The sequence below is a fragment of the Ambystoma mexicanum genome, chromosome 11, assembly GCF_040938575.1.
Source record: "Ambystoma mexicanum isolate Mex_15411 chromosome 11, UKY_AmexF1_1, whole genome shotgun sequence".
NCBI lineage: Eukaryota > Metazoa > Chordata > Amphibia > Caudata > Ambystomatidae > Ambystoma > Ambystoma mexicanum.
In genome coordinates, this window is record NC_090934.1 from 194204814 (window position 1) to 194227171 (window position 22358).

General features: G+C 49.4%; 1 protein-coding gene across 2 annotated transcripts in view; it reads left to right on the top strand.

Moving 5' to 3' along the window:
- The first annotated feature begins 552 nt into the window (after positions 1–552).
- CNKSR1 (connector enhancer of kinase suppressor of Ras 1) overlaps positions 553–22358 on the top strand; it is a 415561-nt gene continuing 393755 nt past the window's right edge. The window contains exon 1 of one of the 2 annotated variants that reach the window (XM_069622809.1): positions 553–681. In XM_069622809.1, coding sequence (XP_069478910.1) covers positions 588–681 — 94 coding nt within the window. In that variant the 5' untranslated portion in view covers positions 553–587. Of the gene's footprint in view, positions 682–2281; positions 2409–22358 lie in introns of those variants that run through there. The other variant, XM_069622810.1, reaches the window with a different exon arrangement.

The window sequence follows — 22358 nt, forward strand, 5'->3', positions numbered from 1 at the left end:
TAGCGCCCTCCCCATTCCCATTGAGCCCTATGGGGCAAAAATGGGAATGAGGAAGGGCCATGGAGGAAGGGGGAATTACCGCCCTGCCAACCTCGGAATGGGGTGGTAATTCCCCCTTTCTCCATGGCGGAGTCGGTAACTTACCGGCATGGACCATGGTGCTAATAGCACCATTGTCTTCCGCCAGGGTCGTAATGAGGCCCATTGTCTTCTATTGAGATTTTCATGGGATTCATCCCCACCGACTCAATTGGGGGGAACTTGAAAGAAGTTACTGTGTCGGGCTCTATAGCCCTCGTAGCTCTTGCAGGAGAAGCTGCCACACAATGTTTTTGCCGTGAGTTGGACGTGAATCTCTGGAGATCAGGCAGCTCAGATCCCTCCGGAGAGCCGGCAGTGTTCCGAGAAAGGCCCGGATGACGCACTCTAGAGCTTCTCAAGTTTCTTCTTTTGGTTTCGCCTGACGGAGATTTCCATTTTGCTGTCGCTGCCAACGCAGCCATAGGCTGCAGGGAATCCTTGCCTCTGCGACGGGTCCGATCACACTGCAATGGCTCTAAATCAGAAGAGGATCACTGGCTCAGACCATGGTAGGCGTGGGGGAGGTAGGAGCCGAAGCCGGATGGCCCGCCGTCTCACAGTCTCGCGGGACCGCAGACTGCCCTTGTCGGGGGACTGAGGGTAAGTAGCTGGAGGCTCTGATTCACACGCCTCTCAGCACACGCCTCCAGCTGCAGAAAGAGAAAAGTCACTCCGGCTCTGTGAAAGCACTCGATGCAGGTACTGCTTGTCAGTCCTTACTTCAGTGGACATATAAGAGTCATCCGGGGATGTCATTTAGGGGTCACCAGGGGTCACACCTGTGACCCCTGAGGTCTCCCTTGCTACCCCTGCGGTCTCCCTTTCTACCCCTACCCATTTTTTTTTAATGAAATTGAGACTCCTAGGCTGTTGCCAGCAGCATGTGGCTCTTTGTTTCTGGAGTGGCTGGTTTTCTGATGGGTATAGACGTTAAGATAGCTCAGTGGATTGATATGTGTGTAATCTGCTGGTTGCAGGTTCAACTCCTGGCAAGGTCAACTCAGCCTTTTATCCTGCTGATGTTGATAAATGAGTACCAACACAGGTTGGGTAATATTGTATGTATATTTGTTCTATATGAAGCGCTTACGCGTAAGTGCTATATAATAACACATCATTATTGTTTGGCCTTGGACGTCAGCTTGCATTCATAGTAATTTGGTATTATGAGCCTATATGCGCTGATATTAATGATACACATGGTGATCCATTCTTGTATAAATGTATATCGCTGTACAGTGATATCGTAACCATATTTTCTGTAGTGTACTTAGAAACAATGCTATGGGATGCCACTTCCTGTTTTGTCAAGTGGTGAAAGGTTGTGCTCCATCGCTTCACGTGATGTCACTTTGAGGTGTGGTTAAATGACATCAATTCCTGTGATGTCATCAGAGGTCAAGGGTCGTGTGGTGTCACTTCCGCTACCAATGGCATTTTGGTGAAGTTACGTGCCTGGAGCCATCCTGTGTCAGATGGGGGTGCTGAGGCACACATCCCGTGCCAACGTCAACTAGCACATTTGAGCGGTGTTTAATTGTTCATTCATGTGTTTTTCTTTGCAATCTGATACTTGCAACCCTAGGATTTGTAATGGGAACTCGAGGATTACAAATCCCAGAATGCAAAGGGAAAAAAAAGTGTGCAGCTCAAGCACATGACAAACGCAGTAAGTCCTACTAGCAGTTTCCAGTACCATAATAACATAAAAAAACCATAATCCTGAGGGTCGTCATTCTGTGTCGGTAATTGACATTTTGAGAATGAAAATAAATATTTGGGACCTGCAATGAGGACAATTCGGTCATAATCGTGTTATAATTGAGTACCTGCTCTATTTGTGTAAGTGATGATAATGTTGAGAATCCCTTATTTCTGTGCCATGTTAACACCACCTCCAAACGGGAAAGGAGAGTGCCTCAGCACGCTTTCACAGGCAGGCACGGAGCTCGGCGCAGCCTTTTCCTGTTTCTAGGCCGGGGGCCCCGCCTCTGTGGCACCGTGTCCCCGCACAGCACCGCCTGCCCTGCAGTTTACCTGCCAGCTCTAGCGTTATGTCTACTTGTGGCCCCGCCCATAAGGTTTGGCCACGCCTCCTCGGCATGAGCGCCCATCAGATTTAGAGCACTGCCTTAAGGAGTCAGTCGGTAGTAACTCCGCCCTCCCTGCCGTGGGTGCCGCCCCTTGGGCAGGTGTGGCATGCCTATCCCAAGGTGTAGCTCCGCCCCCCTGCAGCGCCTCCCATCCTTCCCGGAACCACAACAGGAGCCGGGATATGGAGCCCATCCGAGGGTGGGGCCCAGGCGAGAGTGCAGCCTGGCTTAGAGGTGAGGGGGGGTCTGGCTTGAAAGTGAAAACGGGAGGGAGAGGGATCTGCTAAACTTTCAAGATGAGGGTAAGGCTTGATGTGATTGGAGGAACGCGGAGCCGGGCACGGCCGATTAAGTTCCAAGACTTTGTGAAGGGCAGTTCCGAGAGCTGTGGCAGGGCTGGGTTCAGCCCGACTCCGGGAGGCACCCCACTCTGGAATGTGGTGGGACGAACACGTTCCAGCTCGCGGGAGGGGTCCACTCTAACCCAAATCTCAGGGGGCTGTGCGGGTTTACTCGTAATCCAAGCCTGACCGGGAAACTCTAAGAGCGAACTCGAGAGAGGGGACTTCATACCAGCTTTCAAGGTGGCTTAACCCCGGGGAGGAGGGGTGTCAACGGCATAAATCGCTGCAGAGGTGTATGTTCACTATACTTTAAAATTGGGGGATAAAGCCAGTCCCGTGATAAGGGAGCTCTGAAATTAGGCGTACATGCCAACTCCTAGAGTGAAGATTTGCCCAGACTCTGAAAGTTGGGCGAGGCTGCAATTTTGGAAGCAGCTATTGTGGAGACATCTGCAGCCGTACTGTGAAAGAATAGGGGTAGGCGCGGATCGCCCAGGGCAACTTGTGGCAACAATCGACTTTCAGCGCCTACTTCCCATCTGGTTCTTGGATTTAAAAACACTGGCCTACAAGTTCCAGCATGCAGAGTTCTCAAGTTTCCTGTGGCCATCCTGTTTTTCCACCTTTGAATTGTGGGACTTGTAGATTTTTTATTTTATTATTTCCCATTTGAAATTTAGTAAAACGGGAATGGATGGCAGTCTCGTGCATGGCATGGCCACGGGAAACTAGAGAGCTCGGCAGCATGCTGTGTATTTATGTGACTTTTCTGACATACGAATATTGTAGTAAACCAGAAGATGCAAAAGAACAATCTTACTGTTTTAACATAAACAACACACTTATATCATTTCGATATGCTATGTAACAAATCCAGCAGTTGCGGGAGCAGAGTATGCTCTGCTCAATGCCCACGGCGACCCCGCATCACGCCCACCATCTCACTAATCTCTACTGCTCTACGGATGCCAATACAAGCTAAACGCAACGGGCAGCATCCGGCATTGCAAAAGTGGGGCACGAGCCACGATGAAAGTACTGCTACTTTTCTCCCCAAATGCAGAGCACGCCATTCCACATGGTCTCATTCGCGCACCCAAACTGCCCACCGCTGCCCCAATCTACTTTTTTGGTAACATTAGTGGCAGATGTCATTTTAACACATAACAAAACAACTGAAACTGTAGGATCATTGGAGAGGCTGGAACGTCATCTATTAGAGCTCTGTCCAGGTGTTCTGGGGCAAAATACATGCAAACCTCCTAATTTACATATGGATTGCACAAACAGAAGTGGCTTCACAGAAAAGGACAGCGCAAGGAGCATTATCAGTCTTTGATTCTTGGAGGCACCATGGAAGTGACATTAGAATAAGTTGCCACAAGTAAGCCAAGTGGCAAATAACTTTGCGGAGCAGAATACCTACATTGCACTATCATTATATATGGAGCAACTCTATAGTCATTAGGCTTTTTTTTTAATAATAGCTTGATATATTAACCTAAGCTTGAAGTGAATCGGAATCAGTTACAGAGCGGCAGCTAAGACACAGTGCGATTTAAATGATTTGCCCAGAATCACCACTTTGGTTAAATGGTGAAACCGGGATGTGTACATTTTAAGCAACTCAACACATCTACCTAGATTAGTTGCTATATATATTTATTAAGGTTTTGGTTTGCATTTCATTTATTTAAAAAATGATTTGTTTATAACAATGCCTTGGAAGCAAACCACATTACATAATAAACTTGCCTTTTATAGTAAAGAATGCACTATATACATTGTCATAGAAATATGTTGAGCATATGTCTTTAGCTTTATTCTCTCCATCCTGCATGCAAAGTCACAATCACATCATGCAGATTAATGTGAGCCTAACCAATCCCCCTTGGGTTTTAAAGCCATAGTCATTATTTCATAAAGTATGCAGCATTATGTACCCTTCTCACTCCCTCCCATTCCCATTTCTGAAGGGCCAAATGTCCTTGTGAATAGCCCCCCCCATTGGTGTCTAATGGCACACATTGTAATCCTCTGTTGACGCAGAGCAACATAAGAGCCCCTCTGCTGCCATAAACCTCTTGGGACATTCTCGTTTGGAAAGGGTAAGGTGCCTGCTGCTAGGGTAATGAGTGTGCTGAGCAGGAATTGCTCTGCACACATTGTCCTCATCCTCCCAGCGTGACACCTTTCCCGTTGAGCACCCTCTTTGATGTGCAGAACTGGAGAGTTGACCCACAGACAAAAGTCCAGGTCTGGCTCTTAAAAGACGAATGGTGGAGGTGGGGCAGCGTGTCCCCTGCTCAGTACGCCACCAATGCCAAGATGATCCATTCTGAAGAGGCTAGTCCAGCCATGGTTTTAACTTTGCATTGTGGAACTTGTATTCCTGGAGTTATAATGGGGAACTCCAGGACTGGGCTAGCCTCTATCGAATGGCATGGATAATATTGCCATTTATGCATGCCACACTATGCCCCAACAAAGTTTCAGGGGCAGGTGCGCATCACTACATAGAAGAGAAGAGGCAGTCTATGGAATACGCAGTCGTTCCTGGCAGGCTTTCTGCCCGCACGTCCAGAACTTTTTAAAGAGTCTGAGAGGTGATCACAGTCTTCATCTGGTTTGGGCTGTAGCGATCTCTCTACTCATTTGGTCCATACTCCTCATTTTCCTTGGGCTTTGCACTCTCTTCCATGTCTGCTTCTCCATGCCATCTGAATTAATTCCCCAACCTGTCTTGGGTTTTCTTACCTCAATTAGATGACCCGACTCGTTTTTTAGGCCATTAATATAATTTTCTTTTAGACTGGAAAGTTTTTATCTCTGACAAAGTAATCACCCCCTTCACTGGACTGATCGTTGCTGCTTTTCCATCCCTGCACACCCTTCTTAAACTCCCCTGCCCCCCAACACGTTAAGAAATAGTTTAACTCCCGATTTCATGTCAGTCTTGAGAACCCCTTTTAGAATGGAAATCCACCCATCGGGTGAAGTGGATCCTCAATCACTCTTTCTTCTCTGCCATCACGCCGGCTTTGGTTTCTGGTTGTGTTGTGGCACTATGTAGACCGAAATCAATGTACATTTCTGGCATAGGCCCATGCTCGCCTACTTCAGAAAGGCAGGGTTCTGGATGCTACTAGGGGCCGTCTCTACTTTTTTGGCCCACACTAAAGCCTAAGAAATCCCATCTCTGGGATGTTCAGAAAACATCCCAAGACCGCCATTTAGTTTAAGTAGACAGCCTCCCCTCCCCCAGATAAGTTTTCTGTTAACAAGTCCCTTGTTTCCATCTCTAGGATCACCGCAATCGGACCCAGATGGTCTTTGCATCTATTCCATCCTCCGAGTCATTAACCTTTGCCTCTGTCTTCTAAATAAGGCGGGGGGGCATCTTACTCCCACATTTATCTTCTTGACTCTTCCTGCAAAGTCTTAACTGGTTGAGGTAACACCCCTTCCCATCTAGACACCTGCTCCACAAAGAACTTCAAGATCATCTATTTTTTCAGTGTTACAATCGTTAGTTACTGTGACGCTCATCCCCATTCTAGGGGCTGTAACGGGGGATAAAGGCCATTAGCACCCCGGGTTACCAAAAGATTTTCCTACTACATCGGGATGGGCGCGGTGTTCTGCTGTAGGAAGGAAAATCCTTTTCCAGATGGCTGCCCTCAATTAAGGCCCCAGGTGTACCGTGCTTTAAATCCAGTACTATGCATATCTATGGATGAAAATTCCACTGCTGCTCCTCTATGGTAGTGAATGTTACTTTTCCATTTTTAGAAACATAAGTAAAATGGAATGTAAAACATGGGAATGTATCCTTTTTCTCCACAGGTGCACTTCAGTTGAAACACATGGAATGGTGTTAGGGCATTTAAATATAAAGATGTTGTAAGATGTGGCCGCAATTATGAGAATGTAGCAACGATTTACACCAAAATTCCAGGGACACAAGGACATTGAGTCTTTTTAGACTGGAACTTAAAAGCTGGCTCTCACTTAGAGGTTACCAAAATATTCAGCTGGGTGTCAGAAAAGCCTACCCTGAAATAGATTGCACTGTAGAATTTGTGCGCCTGGACTATGCATAACAAAGCTCCTTAAACAAAAAAAAGCGGTTTGGGGAACTTGATGTCCGATTATGCAATCTGTTTAAGTCGTAAATATTTAGAGGGCATTTGCTGTAAAGAAACGCACTCAGTCGTTCAACGCTTTATAGGAGATCTTTTGCGCTGTAGCAGTCAGACTTTTGGTTAAGCTTCACAAGCGAAACATGAATTTGACGTGGGAGCTTGGGAACAGAGCAAGTCCACCCTTTATCCAATTTGGCATCAGGCAGTGCGTTATACGTGTTACTTTTTTTGCTACCTTGCACAGGCGTGTAAACAATATCTGAAGCCAATATTCAGGGACGTCATTTCAGCAAAAGTTCCAAGGCTAGCGGAAGTGACATCACATGACCCTTGACCTCTCACACCACAGGAAGTGATGTAATTTGCCCCACCCCGAAGTGACATCATGGGAAGTGATGGAACATGACTGTATACCCCTTGACAAAACAATAAATAGCATCACATAGCATTGTTTTTAAGTACACTATGAAAAATATGGTTATAATATTAAAGAAACGTGATACACATTTCATACAAGAATGGATCACCATATGTATTGGCAGAAAAAAACATGCTATAACTGCAACTTGCGAAAAGCAAAATGCATAGTCCGAAATGGGTGCTTATTGTACTCTAAATGCTTTTTGGAGGATTTTGTCTGCATTGTGAATTTGAGGTGTTTAAGACCAGACTAAAGCAGTGACTCTCACCCTGTAATGTGCCTGAAATAAACTTTTAATGAGTCTAGCAATTATTGTATGGAAGACAAATAGCTCAAATAGCCACATGGCATTGGCCACAGCCCAGGAGCTTCCATTTGTATAAAAAAAAAATGTTTTTGTTTACATTTTTTTAGGGGCAACAAGGGAGATCTCAGGGGTCGCAAGTGCGACCCCCTAAATTACATCCCTGCCAATATTCGTAAGGTATGGATTGCGGACAATTTATGGTGCACTTAGCTGTAATATTCAGCTCCTGTTATGTTTTAAATTCTAGACTTAAAAATATACTTTGATATGGTAATGTTGGATGCTTTTTAAGGATTTTAGGATGTGTGATTTATATTTTTGATATAACTAAAAAAATGAGATGTTGGTTTTGTATTTTAATGTGCTGTTTCCGTTCAAACCTTTTTCCGGCCAAATACATTGATTGATTGACAGGGCTAATCTAGACCAGTCCTCCTTCCTGCAGTGTGTTAAGCTGGGCGAGTATCCACAGGATGAGAATTCATTGGTTTGCCGCCCGCTATCTACGACTGGTCATCAACACTGGCTACTTGTGAGACCTGGTGCGACTGAACAAGGAGTTTGTTTTGGGTTTTCAAATGTAAACTGATGGCACCCTGTTGCCCATCAAGCATGACTTGGCCTCTGGGCTCAGGGAGAGGGTGGTAGGCTGAGATCTACTGTCCACCCTGCAGACTGTGGGACTGCCCTGCCCTTTTCATGGCACCCTGAAACTAGCGCTGTCTCCTCACCAGTTGGAGTGGCTCACAACATAGGTGTCCCATTAATTACTTATCTTTCAGACCAGCAGTCATTACTGAAGTGTGGTGCCCTCTTCCAACTGGCCTCGTTTTCTTTCACGGCTTCCATACTATAAGAGGTTATATAGTGAGCTTACCAGCAGATGGTTGGATAAAGTGCACCTGGTCCAAAAACGTGCTATTCAGTTCATCTATGGGTTGCATCAATGTGATCACTAGAGAACCTAGACAGCCAAACTTGGCTTGCAGCCGAAATGTTAAACTAAAAGTGGCCACCATCTTGTTGAAGGGTCTCGATCGTCGAGTGCTAATATATCATCTGATTTAGCGACACCATACAGACCTACTCTGGCTCTTCATTACCAACCAGCCAGAAGACTGGTCTCGTTATTGGTGAGGATGAAAAGGCATGCTGGGCATTGCCCTCATATATGGGGAGTGACAATATGGCTGTCTTCTGGTACTTCTACTTCTCCCACCCTGCAAATCCTTGTTTGTCCGCCTGGCAAAACATGACCTTTGTGATCGCGGTTAGAACTGTAATTTATGTCTTAATGCCGATGTGTTTATCCAAATGCTTTTTGTCCTAATACAAGGTTTTACTATTCACTGTGCGCATTATTTATGCATTCATCCTTTATCGCTCTTGCCCATAATCTGCCCAAACACACTGCTAGTTTCCATCTGTAATCACATAGGCACTTGTCCACCACCCACGCTGCCCTACTGACCACAGACACATCGACAGAGAGGAAAGCATATGGGAAAGGAATGTGTGGATGATGGGTGGGGAGAAACCGCAGGTGTTTCTCCCAGGCTATTCCTGGGGATCCTTTGTTCAGGTGGCCAGGGGAGGGCCATCGCTGTTGGATCCCAACTCTGGGGATGGACGAGCGAGGGAGGATCACCTGGGCAGGCGGTCCTTGGGGACTATGGTAGACATGCCCTTGATGAGACATGGTTTTCCTTCCATTCCGATACACCCCTACCAGACATCCCCTCAGTTGTCCTGGGATATTGTCACCAGAGTCCCATCATACCCCAGTACCTTTCTGTAGGAAAAAGGAGAAAATTACTAGGGAAATTAAAACCATCTATAAGAACACAAGAACCCAATAGAAAATCCATTCACCCGCGACAATACATTTACCTCCTTCATCCTGACAAAAACTTACATGGGTTTTCCATGATCTCTGGTAAAACCTACAACTCCCACAATCCCTACTTCCATTATAGAAGTCCAACTATTGGGACGAAGAGGAGGCAGATGGGAGTCATGAGGATTACCCATAGGAATCAATGGGCAATGGATTCCTATGGGCAGTCTCCATGTTGTCCCGATAATGAGGTCAAGCAGAGTCATAAAGCCATGGCCAAAAGGACCAGATTCACTGGTATGTCAGCAATTTGCCTGATTTTTCCTTTCATTCAAAGGCAGAAACCATTGGTTAATGCAGTGCAGTGGGTGTCCATTGGTATAGATTTTTAAATGCCATATATCTAAAAACTTGGGTTCGGCACAGCACCTTATATGTCTACGTGCTGATAGAGATTCTGACTGATTCAAATTAAGATATGTTTTCCTGTGTTGAAATGGCTCCAAGCATTGGAGTACCGAGCGGGAGAGTCGCAAGGGGGTGGTCAAGCTGTCCACCGTAGCTCTTTTATTTTGTCATTGGACACCTCTCCCATTCGGCACCTCAAAGAAGGTGCCTAACGGCAAAAGTGTTCTGCTGGCAGGACAATGTGTGCTGAGCAATTCCTGCTCAGCACGCTCATTGTCCTGGCAGCAGGACACCTTACCCGTTCCGAATGGTAGAGGTGTCCCGCTGCCAGGACAATGTCCCAAGGAACGCTGGACAGCAGAGGGTCCTCATGTTGCTCTCTATCAACATAGTATTACAATGTGAGCCATTAAGCACTGACTGGAGGGAGGGGGGTACTATTAGCAGGGACCTTTGTCCCTTTAGAAATGTGAATGGGAGGGAGTGATCAGAAGTGAGAAAAGTGCATAATGTTGCATGGTTTATGAAATAATGACTATGGCTTTAAAACCCAAGGAGGATTTGTTAGGCTCACATAAATCTGCATGATGCTATTGTGACTTTTATGCAGAATGGGGAGAATGACACTAAAGCCATACTCCCATTGCTCAACATAATGTATATAGTGTATGGTTAGTTTACTATGAAATAGTTTATTATGAAAAGTGGTTTGCTTCCAATGCATTTCTATAAATAATTATGTTATATGTATTATATAAACAATAAGCACATGAAATGTAAAACAAAACCTTAATAAATATCTATATTAACTATGCCTGGAAAGATGTGCACAGTCGCTTAAATTGTCCACATCCCAGTTTTACCATTTAACCAAGTGTGTGATCCTGAGCAAATTATTTAATCACATTGTGCCTTATCTGCAGCGCTATACGTGATTCTGATTCACTTCAAAGCTTAGGTTGATGTATCATGCTATTATACCGGAAAAGCCTAATGACTATAGATTTGCAGCAAATATAACAATAGTGCAATTTAGGTATTTTGCACCACAAAGTTATTTGTCACTTGGCTTATTTATGGCAACTTATTCTTAAGTCACTTCCATGGTGCCTCCAAGTATCAAAGACTGATGATGCGCCTTGCAATGTCCTTTTCTGTGAAGTCAATTCTGTTGGTGCAACATATAATAATCATGAAGTTTCCATGTATTTTGCCTCAGAGGGCTTGGACAGAGCTCCCCAACAAACATACACAAACACAATAAAAACATTTTTTTTTAAAAAGTACCTCTGCTCTGCCTTCCAATGCTGGCCGGGCCACGTCTAATGTTACACTGACCTAACCTCTTCGCACTCATGCGCTTCCAGACAGAATCCAGGAAGCTGAATGAGCTTCCTAGTTCCTGTCTGTGTGTCGCACGAACATGAAGCCGGAAAGCGATGCTTTGTGCCGCTGGCCCCCGGAAGTGCTTCTGCTAGCGTGACAGCACTGGCGCCAGGCCCTGCAACAAGCAGTTCAGCACTCTGGCTCCTAACTGTGAGTCAGGCCAGCCAGGGTGAGGGACTGAGCTACGCAGGGCATCCCAGCCCTGAATGTGTTGCAGCGCGGCTGCCAGGCCCCTCTGCATTATGTAAAGAGACAGCGCAAGCCCTGCTGAGCACCCCAGCTAGGCTCACGTTGTCCAGTTACATAATTGATGATTGTGGTCCCTCTGCCCTCCCTCCAAAAGATGGGGGGGGGGCAAAAAGGCATACCACAGAAGTTGGGGGGGACGAAAACCCCCTGTGCCCCCGCCCTATAATTACACCCATGACTGAGGCCTGTGAGTACAAAGGGGTCTACAGTGTGGCAGGGGAGGCGTGCCCCAGGGAACCAAAACTCCAGCTACACTTTTCTGGTAGTGTTTAAATCAGTGCTTGCTCCCTGGGTGAGTTCCAGAAATCCAGGTAGTTGAAGGGCAGGTGCTGGGACCCTGACCTCAAGTGAACACCCTTTGAGGACCCGCTAACACCTCATCACTGAGTGTAAAAGATGGAGACCCTGTGGCTCTAGGGAAGCTAAGGCGGGATAACCTGATATGTCAAGAACTTTATGTAAAAGTCTCAAAAGTGCCTTTACTGGCGATGTGGGGACACAACCTCAAATGTACATTCTTGGACCTGTAGTCCAAAAGAGCAAGGCTGTGAGACAGAGTGGTCCCGCACCGCGAGTGTGCCCAATCGAAGGTCTCTATAAAATATGATGATAGGTTATTTATAACGCACTTAATACCCAGAGGTTTCTAAGCGCGGACCCGGGGACATGTATTATTCCGTGTCACCTTACTTCCAAGGCGAGCACGTTGCCCCTGAGCTATCCTCCCACAACATCCAGCTGAAATGTGGCAGAAGTGAAAGTTAAAGAATTGTAAATTGAAGTGGTCCTGCGATGAGTCAAGCGAAATCATTGTGTGAAAAGGGATCTAAGCCCAGACGAGGGGGATCCATGGTCCGAATCCGGAGGAAGGAGACCAAGTTGTGAATTGTGAACATTGTAGAAATGGGGTCTGAGCCCGGACGAGGGGGACCCGTGGTCCTAGCCCGAAGGAGGGGGACCAATCGTGAATTTATGAATGTGAGAATCTTGACAAAGGAAAGGAACTTTTGTGTTTTGTTTGCTACATCGGACCCTCTGGAGTAAGAGACATTGAATGACAGAGAGACTTTGGCACAGAAGGTCCTGATACTGAGATATTGAACTGTACGAGTAACAAAAGGAACTACAAGTACCAGCAGTCACTGGGAAAGAAGGTAATACTGTGTGTTTTGACAAGTAAAGTGAACTTCTGTTTCACGGCGGAGGAAGCCTGTGTTTGGACAAGAGACAGTCCTTTTGAGAATCCTTTTCGTTTCTTAAAGACTTTGCCAGAGCGGTGTGAGACCAGCTGAATCGTTGAACTGTGCCCTCATGCCGAGGAAGCGAGTGTGTGCACGAGGCTTGAGTGTGCTGCCAACTGCTCAAATGTCCTGACATATTGTTTCTTGAACACTTTTCCTCTTTTTGCATACGCTATTGTCCCACACCATTTTGTATTTAGAAGTAAGGATTGGCAATAGGTTTATTTGCATAGGCCCTTTTATTTTGACAGACTCGACTAGGACTGCGTTATTATTATTTGATGGTTGTAGCTTGCTCACATCTTTAGATTTGGGTTTAGATAGGCATTTCACCAACCCTTTAAAGTTCAATTAACACCCTTGAAGTGTGTCTCATTTGTGTTGGTCTTCATTGATGATACCAAGCCTTTCCTTACATGGATTAGTGGACAAATTACACACTTTGGAGACAAAAGGTTTGAGTTCTCATCTTGGCTCCCCACTTGACACACATTGTGTGATCTTGGGCAAATCATTTGAGCTGTCTGTCCTATTTGCTTATCTGCTAAACATGGGAATTCTTAAGAATAAGTTTAACACCAGTATAAGCTACTTTACTAAACATAAAAGATTGTCCAACAGAGTGAGGCAGTGGTTTTATGGCTTCATTGCAGACGTTGGACCCAGAACCTGGGCTTCTAATACAGACTTCACCTATTGACCAAACTCAAGGGATCTTGGGCACGGCACTTTAGCACGCTGTACTGCTGTTTCCCCATCAGCCAAAAGTGGGAGTGTTTAGACCTATTTATTTATTGGAAATTTGTAATGCGCCTATACAACAAATGGCGTTTCAAGGTGTCCACAAAACAAATGAAGGCGGACAAGGGAGAAAGATAACAATAACTGTCCTACTAGGCCTTGTGACATTCGGATCATGCAAGTGCAGTAACAAGAAGTGCGAGGGAGGGGGAGCAGTACAAGTCTGCGTGAATGCGAGGGAGGGGGAGCAGTACAAGTCTGCACAAATGAGAAGTGCTAGGGTGCAAAGGTGGTGTAACCACCTTTATATCTGGTGCTTGGGAGGCCAGGAGGGCAAGTGTCAAGGGTTGTAGGGGGGGAGGGTCCACATTCTAAGTGCGAGAGTTGGGGGGGGACTGTGCGAGGTGGGCCTGGTGCTCTAATGAACTCTGGGAGAACCAAGTAGCCAGTCACTGCGGGAGATGGGGGTGTTAGCAGGGGAGGATGAGAGGGAAGGAAGAAAAGAAAAGGAGGGTCTTGAGGAGCTTCAGCAACTTAAGGAGATCCGGCTCAAGCCTGAGAGGGGCAAGGAGACCATTCCAGAGGGAGGCTTCTGCAGAGGTGAGAGTTCTACCCCTTAACTCTCTGCTTGGAGAAACGTCTGATATGCAGTGAGTTGGAGATGGAGGACTGAAGGGCTTTAGCAAGGAGGTATTTAGGGAGAGAGAGTTGGATGTAGTGGGGTCTCAGGCCCCATAAAGTCTTGTGGATGATGCAGAGGGTCTTGACCTGGATCCTAGCAGCAACGGGACCAGTGGAGAGACTTTAGGGCTGGAGAGAAATGGTCTCTGGGTTTGAGGCCAAGGTTAAATCTCACAGCCCTATTCTGGATAAGTTGAAGGGGTCGACATGAGGATAAAGGGAGATTGTAGAAGAGCCTGTTGCAGTAGTCCAACATAGAGAGGACCAGAGCTCTAGAGACATTGACTTTCTGGGAGAAGGTGAGGAAAGGGAGAATGCCCCTGAGGAGGTGAAGCTGATGGTGAGCCTTCTTGGCAAGGTCCGCGATGAGAGAGAAGAGTCAAAAGTGACGACAATGTTTTTTGCCTCACAAGAGGGTGTGGGGACCCATGGAGGGTGGCCAAAGGGAAGGATGGAACTGGGCTCCCAATGAGAAGGATCTCCGTACTACTGGCATTAAGGCGGAGATCATTGGCAGCACACCATGCCTGAAAAGCAGTCAAACAGCCAGAGATGAGAGAGGAGGAAGTAGAGGGAAGCTTGAAGGAGAGCTGCGTGTAGTCTACATAACACTTGATGTGAGGAGAGAAGGAGAGGATCAGGTGGGCCAGAGGGCCAAGGTAGATGTTGAAGAGCCATGGCAAGAGGATAGAGCCTTGCGGGATGCCACAGGTGGAGAGTGTGATAGGAGAGAGAAAAGGGCCTGATTGAACCTGGGAAGGTTGGTCGGAGAAGAACGCGGTCAACCAGTCAAGTGCCAGGCTTGTGATGCCTATTAGTCACGGTGGTATGATTGACCATGTAGAAGGCAGAGGAAAGATCCAGAAGGATAGGCATGGATGAAGAGTTGGAATCAAGATTTGAGAGCAAATCTTCACAGGTGTTCAGGAGAGCAGTTTCCGTGCCTTGGCTGCTCTGAAGCCAGACTGGTGATCGTGAAGACAACCAACAGATTAAGGGGCCGATTCATGGAACAAACGTGCGCCGAAAATCTTCGCGCAAGCATGCGCAAGCGGAAAAAAACGGGCGCACGCGTGCGATTCATGGAAGTCCCTGCGCGTGTTCACCGCTGGATGTGCGCCAAACCCGTGCATGGCGCACAAGTCACTGCAACATCGCGAAAGGCGTGCGCGACGCGCACAGTGAAAGCGCACAACCTCAGCGCACACACCAGAAAGTGGGCGGGACATGGGGCATAACGCGCGGAATGGGGAACAACACGCGAAAATAAGGGCGTAACTGGGGATGTACTGCAGGGAACGCCCACACGCACTCGAACCACACGTATTCATGGAATCGAATAGGGCAAAGCCACGCACAGCCAAAGACACGCACAAGCTGAAACAGGGCCGCCACACGAAGGCAGGCGGTAGAGTCCCAGCGCATCAAAAAAGTGGCGCGCGGGAAGTCAAATATGCGATTGAGCGGGGTACGTGGATTTCAGGGGGGTGCGCGAGAAATTCTACACGCGATTGGCCTAGTTACGTGTATTACAGGGGTGCGCGAGAAAATCTACACGCGATTGGGCTGGGTACGTGGATTTCAGGGGTGCGCGAGAAATCCTACACGCGATTGGCCTGGGTACGTGTATTTCAGGGGTGCGCGAGAAAATCTACACGCGATTGGGCTGGGTACGTGGATTTCAGGGGTGCGCGAGAAATTCTACACTCGATTGGCCTGGGTACGTGTATTTCAGGGGTGCGCGAGAAATTCTACACGCGATTAGCCTGGGTACGTGTGTTCCGGGGTGCCGTGAACTTTCACACGCGATTGGTTGAAATCCACGTGTGTTCTGTCATCACGTGCAATGAGGGATACACCCTCGCACGTCACGTCACAGACGCGCTCACGCGCTGAGGGCCTTTCCTCGAATTACACGCTGACGTGCAGATTTTTCACGTGCCAAATCACTCCGTATCAAGCTGGCCACGCGTATGCACACGGAAGACCATGCTCCTGCCCAGAAGGCCGAACTACTGCCCCCCAGAGCCCCGAGCACGCTCCCACCTGCCATCTGCTGCTGCCTGACTGCCTGCTGCCCACGTGCACTGCCATTTGCTGCCTGCACATCAGCCAGGGGTGCTGTTGCTGTGACCACCCCTGCTGGAACCGAAGACTCCCGACTGGGATTCCATCGCTCCACAGCCCAGCCCCAGGACCCAGTTGCCCACCAACTCCTGCCTCTGGGGTTGTCATGTCGGGGTAAACACCATCTGTGACCACTGACAACCCCCGGCCAGAGAGGCAGAGGGGCACCAGCTTCAGTGCCACCGAAGTTGGTGTCCTGGTGGAGCAAGTCCTGGGGCAGTATGATGCCCTCTTCGGAAGTTCCCGCGCCGACAAGGAAGGACGGACTCGGATCTGGACTGACATCGTGACTGCCATCAACGCGGAGGGGGTGGCAGTCCGTGACTTACAACATGTCAGGAAGCGCTGGGAGGACTTCAGGTCCAGGACCCTGAACAAGGCCCGTCGCCTCTTGAAGGCAGCGGATGCCAAGGGGCGCCGGGGCCACTTGTCGGAAGAACAATGAGGGTCCTGGAACGCATATCCCCAGCGCTCCACGTCCAGGTCCTAGAGAAGCAGACCCGTCTGGAGTCGAGCGGTGAGTGTACATGCATCCTGATTGTGAGCAGTGCGTGTGGTGATTATTCGGTAGTGTGCAGGTTGCACATCTGTTTGTATGGGGTCGAGTATGGGTGGGGGTGTACAGGGTCGTGGGGCTGACACATGCGAGGGCTGGAATGTGTGAGACATGGATGGTGCTTGTGTGTGTAGGCTTGCATGCCAAATGCAGTTGTGTGGGCACACATGTTTGGATGAATGTGTATGTAAGTAGACATGTCCGTGATATCACGCATGTATGTTGTTTTCGGCTGCATGTATCAGCACTGTGTACATGTGCATGTGTGTGTATTTGACAAGGGTGCAACAGTGATGCAACATGGATGCATGTGACAGCGGTATGTGGAAGCCTGATTGGCAGATGTGACATGGATGCCCGTCTGAACAGTGCGACACTTGGCAGAGGTGTCCACATGCATGCAAGTGTGGTGGTGTGTGTACATGTGTGGTGCACTTCCTGTGTTGCATGTGATGTCTGGCTCACCTTTGGCTGCTCATGCTGTTGTATGTGTATGGATGGTGGTGGCAGTTGCGATATGGCCGTGGTATGGCTCATGTGTGCGAGTTGTAATGATATGTGTGTTGGGGATTGTGATGACATGTCTGAGGTTTGCCAATGCCACTCATGTGCAACTGTCATATGTGTATGTGTCCATTGTACAGTGCCCTGATGCCTGTGTTTTGTTTCTCCCTGTCTGCAGCGTCAACTGATGAAGAGGGCAGAGAAGGTGCTGTGGAGCACAGCGGCGGGGATCCCACCGCCAGCCGGAGACGCAAGGCCCGGCTCCCCTCCCGTGTTGTCATCTCGTCGGGGAGTGAGGAGTCCGGTGCCGCGTCCCAGGCCGCAGCTGCCGGGGGGAGGTCCAAGAGGCGGAGGTTGGAGTTGGACTCCTCGGCAGCAGAAGGGGCAGCTGGGACCCCACAAGGCCCAACAGGGGAAGATGGCACGGAGTCATCCAGGTTGGTGGGGGGTTTGGTGGAGGAGGAGGCCGTGCAAGCACCAGAGACGGGGTCTGGAGGTGGGGATCCCACTGGTGCTAGTGGTGCAGTGCAGGACCAGGGACAGGAGGCAGCACAGGCCGCCGCGGAGGTGCCTGTGTGCAATCCTGTCCCCGATCCTGTCCCTGCATCATCTTGCACCAGCAGGGATGCCTACGTCCAGACCCATTTTCAGGCAGGGGATGAGCTGACGTCAACTGGCCTTCCTCTGCCTGCGAACGTGGCTATCCAGGTCCGGGTTGAGCCTGTCCTGGCTGGTGTGGCGTTGCGTCAACAGGCCATGCGAGGTGACCTGCAGTCTTTTCATGGAGAGACTGCACGTCATCTCGAATGGCTCGTTGACCACGTCAGCCTGCTGGGACAGGTCACCCAGGCCGGATTCCTCCGTCTGATGGGGCTTGCTCCGACCCCCTCCTCAACTGGACCCCCTACGCGCCAGTCGTCCTCTGTGCCATCTTCCCACCCATCAGTCACCTGGGTGCCCTGTGGAGCTGCCTCTGACGGTGCGGCCAGGCTGGTGGAGGAGGCATCCCTGCCACAGTCGGGAGTCGGACGTCCAGCAGGGGTGGCCACATCTACGACTGCACCCCAGCCGGCGGAGGATGTGCAGGCAGCAGGAGGCAGTGCACGGGCAGAGGCAGAGCAGCAGCAGCAACATGGTGGGAGCCATGAAGGCTCGGGCCTTTCACATCGGAGGGGCAGGCATCGGCCGGAGGGCAGGAGGACCCAGGACAGAGAGTGTCTTCCGTGTGGCAGCGGTTGGGCCACGCCATAGATGCGGAGCGGCGGCGGGCGGAAGAGGCGCGGCTCACAATGGTCAGGGCGGAGAACTCCATGCGGAGGGCCCTGAGGCGGGCCGAGTGCCTCGAGGCAATCCGCAGGGGGTTGGAGGAGGACACGGCGTCGTCCCTGCGGACCCTCGGGGCCATGGAACAGGACCGCCTCCGGGACATCGAACAGGAGTTCGATGATGCCCTGGCCCGGAACACCACGGAGTGAGCCGCTGGACTTGCCCGCCGCCTTTGTATATAGTTCTTTAGTTTTAGGTTTCCTTTGTTTGTTCTTATGATTTGGAGTCGACGGACACTGCTCCACTTTTTGTATATAGTTGCATTTTAGTTAGGGTTTTTTGTAGGTTTCCTTTGTTCAGTTGGGCTCATGGACCCTTGGAAGTTTTGTACATAGTTCTTCATTGGATTGATTTTATTTTTCATTTGACTTTGGACAACATTTTTTTGGATTAGGATTTGGTGTTTTTATTTTTTTAAACGGACATGCAGCTTATCTTTTTTTCATTGGCATTGTAGTTTGTTTCATTTCTTTTGCATTCTTTTTTTTTTAATACAATTTTGTTTTCATACTTCACTGTGTGGTATCATCTCATTGGTTTCATGCATGTCATGTTGGGTGTTTTCCCATTCAATTGCAACCATTGTGTGTGACGGACATGGGTTCATTTGCTTTATGAACATTGGGGGTGTAACATGTAATTTCCATTTCCATGTGGGTGAATGGGTTACTTGGTAGGGCTTTTTGGCTGTGGAGGCTGACCATGACGCACATGATTGGGGATTGTGAGGACCTGGTGGAGGCTGCCCATGGTGGCTGGGGGGTGGGGGTGATAGGGGACATGAGTGGGGGCCTGGTGGGGGCTGGCCATGGTGGCTGGGGGGGTGGGGGTGGTGGGAGACATGGGTGGGGGCCTGGTGGAGGCTGCCCCTGCACTGCTGGGGGGTGGGGGTGGTGGGAGACATGGGTGGGGCCTGGTGGCAGGTGCACCGCAGTGCTGGGGGGTGGGGGTGGTGGGGTACATGAGTTGGACATGGGGGGGGGGCCTGGTGGCAGGTGCCCCACAGTGCTGGGGGGTGGGGGTGGTAGGGAACATGAGTTGGACATGGGGGGGCCTGGTGGCAGGTGCCCCACAGTGCTGGGGGGTGGGGGTGGTGGGGAACATGAGTTGGACATGGGGGGGGCCTGGTGGCAGGTGCCCCACAGTGCTGGGGGGTGGGGGTGGTGGGGAACATGAGTTGGACATGGGGGGGGGGGCCTGGTGGCAGGTGCCCCACAGTGCTGGGGGGTGGGGGTGCAGGGGGACATGGTTGGGGGCCTGCTGGCAGGTGCCCCACAGTGCTGGGGGGTGGGGGTGCAAGGGGACCTGAGTGGGGGCCTGCTGGGGGGTGGGGGTGCAAGGGGACATGGTTGGGGGCCTGCTGGCAGGTGCCCCACAGTGCTGGGGGGTGGGGGTGCAAGGGGACATGGTTGGGGGCCTGCTGGCAGGTGCCCCACAGTGCTGGGGAGTGGGGGTGCAAGGGGACATGGTTGGGGGCCTGCTGGCAGGTGCCCCACAGTGCTGGGGGTGCAGGGGGACATGAGTGGGGGCCTGCTGGGGGGTGGGGGTGCAAGGGGACATGTGGCTTGGCTGGGGGGCATGCCCATGGTGGATGGGCTGCCTGCGGGACATGACCAGGGGTGCAGGGTAGTCCCCTGTGGTGTGGGCTGCCTGCAGAGGTCGTGGAGGGGGTAGAGGGGAGACCTGGGAGGACCCACACTGGCAATTCACCTCTTCAACTTCCCGCACACCGACGTAATACACTGCCCCACTCGCACAGGCCCAATCGCGTGTAGGATTTCTCGCGCACCCCTGAAATCCACGTACCCAGCCCAATCGCGTGTAGATTTTCTCGCGCACCCCTGTAATACACGTACCCAGGCCAATCGCGTGTAGAATTTCTCGCGCACCCCTAAAATCCACGTACCCAGGCCAATCGCGTGTAGATTTTCTCGCGCACCCCTGAAATCCACGTACCCAGCCCAATCGCGTGTAGATTTTCTCGCGCACCCCTGTAATACACGTACCCAGGCCAATCGCGTGTAGATTTTCTCGCGCACCCCTGAAATCCACGTACCCAGGCCAATCGCGTGTAGAATTTCTCGCGCACCCTTGAAATCCACGTACCCAGCCCAATCGCATGTAGATTTTCTCGCGCACCCCTGTAATACACGTACCCAGGCCAATCGCGTGTAGAATTTCTCGCGCACCCCTGAAATCCACGTACCCAGCCCAATCGCGTGTAGATTTTCTCGCGCACCCCTGTAATACACGTACCCAGGCCTATCGCGTGTGGGAACACCCGCACACCCCTGAAATACACGCTCCCCGCTCTGCGTTTGCTGCTGCCCTTTGCGCTGGATTGGGGATTTTGATGGCTTTTCCCTGCGCGAGGGGCGTTCTTGGGGGCGTAACTGACGCTGCTGCAGGGTCGCTGCGCCACTCTGCGCCACGGCTGGTTGTGGAGGTTGGAATCCATGAATACGCTGTGCGCCTGAATGTGTTTCGGCGCACGCGGCTAGCGCAGACTACCGCACGCGCACACTTTGCGCCAGCCGCGTGCGCCACTTGTGCGCCGAATTCTATGAATTGGCCCCCAAGTGTGTTGGATCACTTGGGAGATGACAAGCTTCTCCAGCAGTTTGCCAAGGAAAGGGGTAATAGAGATAGGATGGTAGTTAGTTGAGCGGGAGGGTTTGGCAGAGGGCTTTTTGAGGAGAGTATATACAAAGTAGTGCTTGAGAGGTCACTGGAAGGAGCCAGTGGCAAAAGGGTGATTACAGAAATCAGCCAAGCCTGGCGCAAGGGAGACAATGTTGTCCTTGATAGTTCTGCAAGAGTAGAGAAGCACCTGTTTGGTAGAGACTTTCATAGAGAGGACTAGTCCTATAGACCTCATCCGGTACTATGGGTGAGAAAGATCAGATTAGGAGGGGGGGGCCAAAGGAGGCCTGAGAGTCTGGAAGGGAGGAGGAGGGTAGTAGAGGAAAGTGAGGAGAGGATGTCTTGGTTATGAAGTGGGAGGCCAGAGAAGTACAGACGGTCAGGAATGGCATGGGAGAAGTGGAAATTGTAGAAGGATTGGCTAGTTCCTTTCAGATTTTAGGATAAAGAACCTACCTAAATGCACACCTGTATAATATGTTGCAGTCGTCCAAAAAGATTGGATAGGAGGGAGTAGATGTATGCAGCCTAGCTGCAAAGTTGGTTATTTTAGAAATAAAAAATCCTGGCTCTAATGCAGACTTCAATGTTTAAACAAAAGGTTTGACCTTAAATAACTCAGTGAACATCAGTATTAAGTGCAGTAGTACAGTCAGTAATACCAAAGAGGGAACGTTTAGGAATAAACTGGACACCAATATCAAGTGGTATAAGGATTTATTTTCATTTTGCATTTAAATGGGTTTTTAGTCTACATTATTCCTTACACATCACACATACACATACATTGAAGCAACTAATAACTTCATCATATTATGTTAAAATCTATGCAATGTATACTACTATACAATCCTATTGAATGATTCATAAGGATAGAAGCTCTTTTTGAACCAGTGTATAGTTTTAATCTAGATAGTCATCATTAATGATATTTTCCAATTTTATCCTGAATACTTCCTAGAACTTTAACGTCCGTACAATTATTGATGCCCATCGGCCAGCCACAAGCCATTGTCGGAGACTCATTTTGTAGGAATTCTACACTATGAACAAAGCTATATGTACTATCACTGTTTAAATATTTACAGTGTATTAACAGTTGCTTCAGTTTCTCAATCGTGGTATTCTTCTTTACTTAAATGACATATTCTGAGAAAGTGTGGAATACGAGCTCTGGTCGCCAGTACCTCTCCAGAAACAAGTTGCTAAAAACGCGAGGCAATGCATTCACGCTGTTTCCTTTTGATCAGAAATCGTTTTATGTGGTC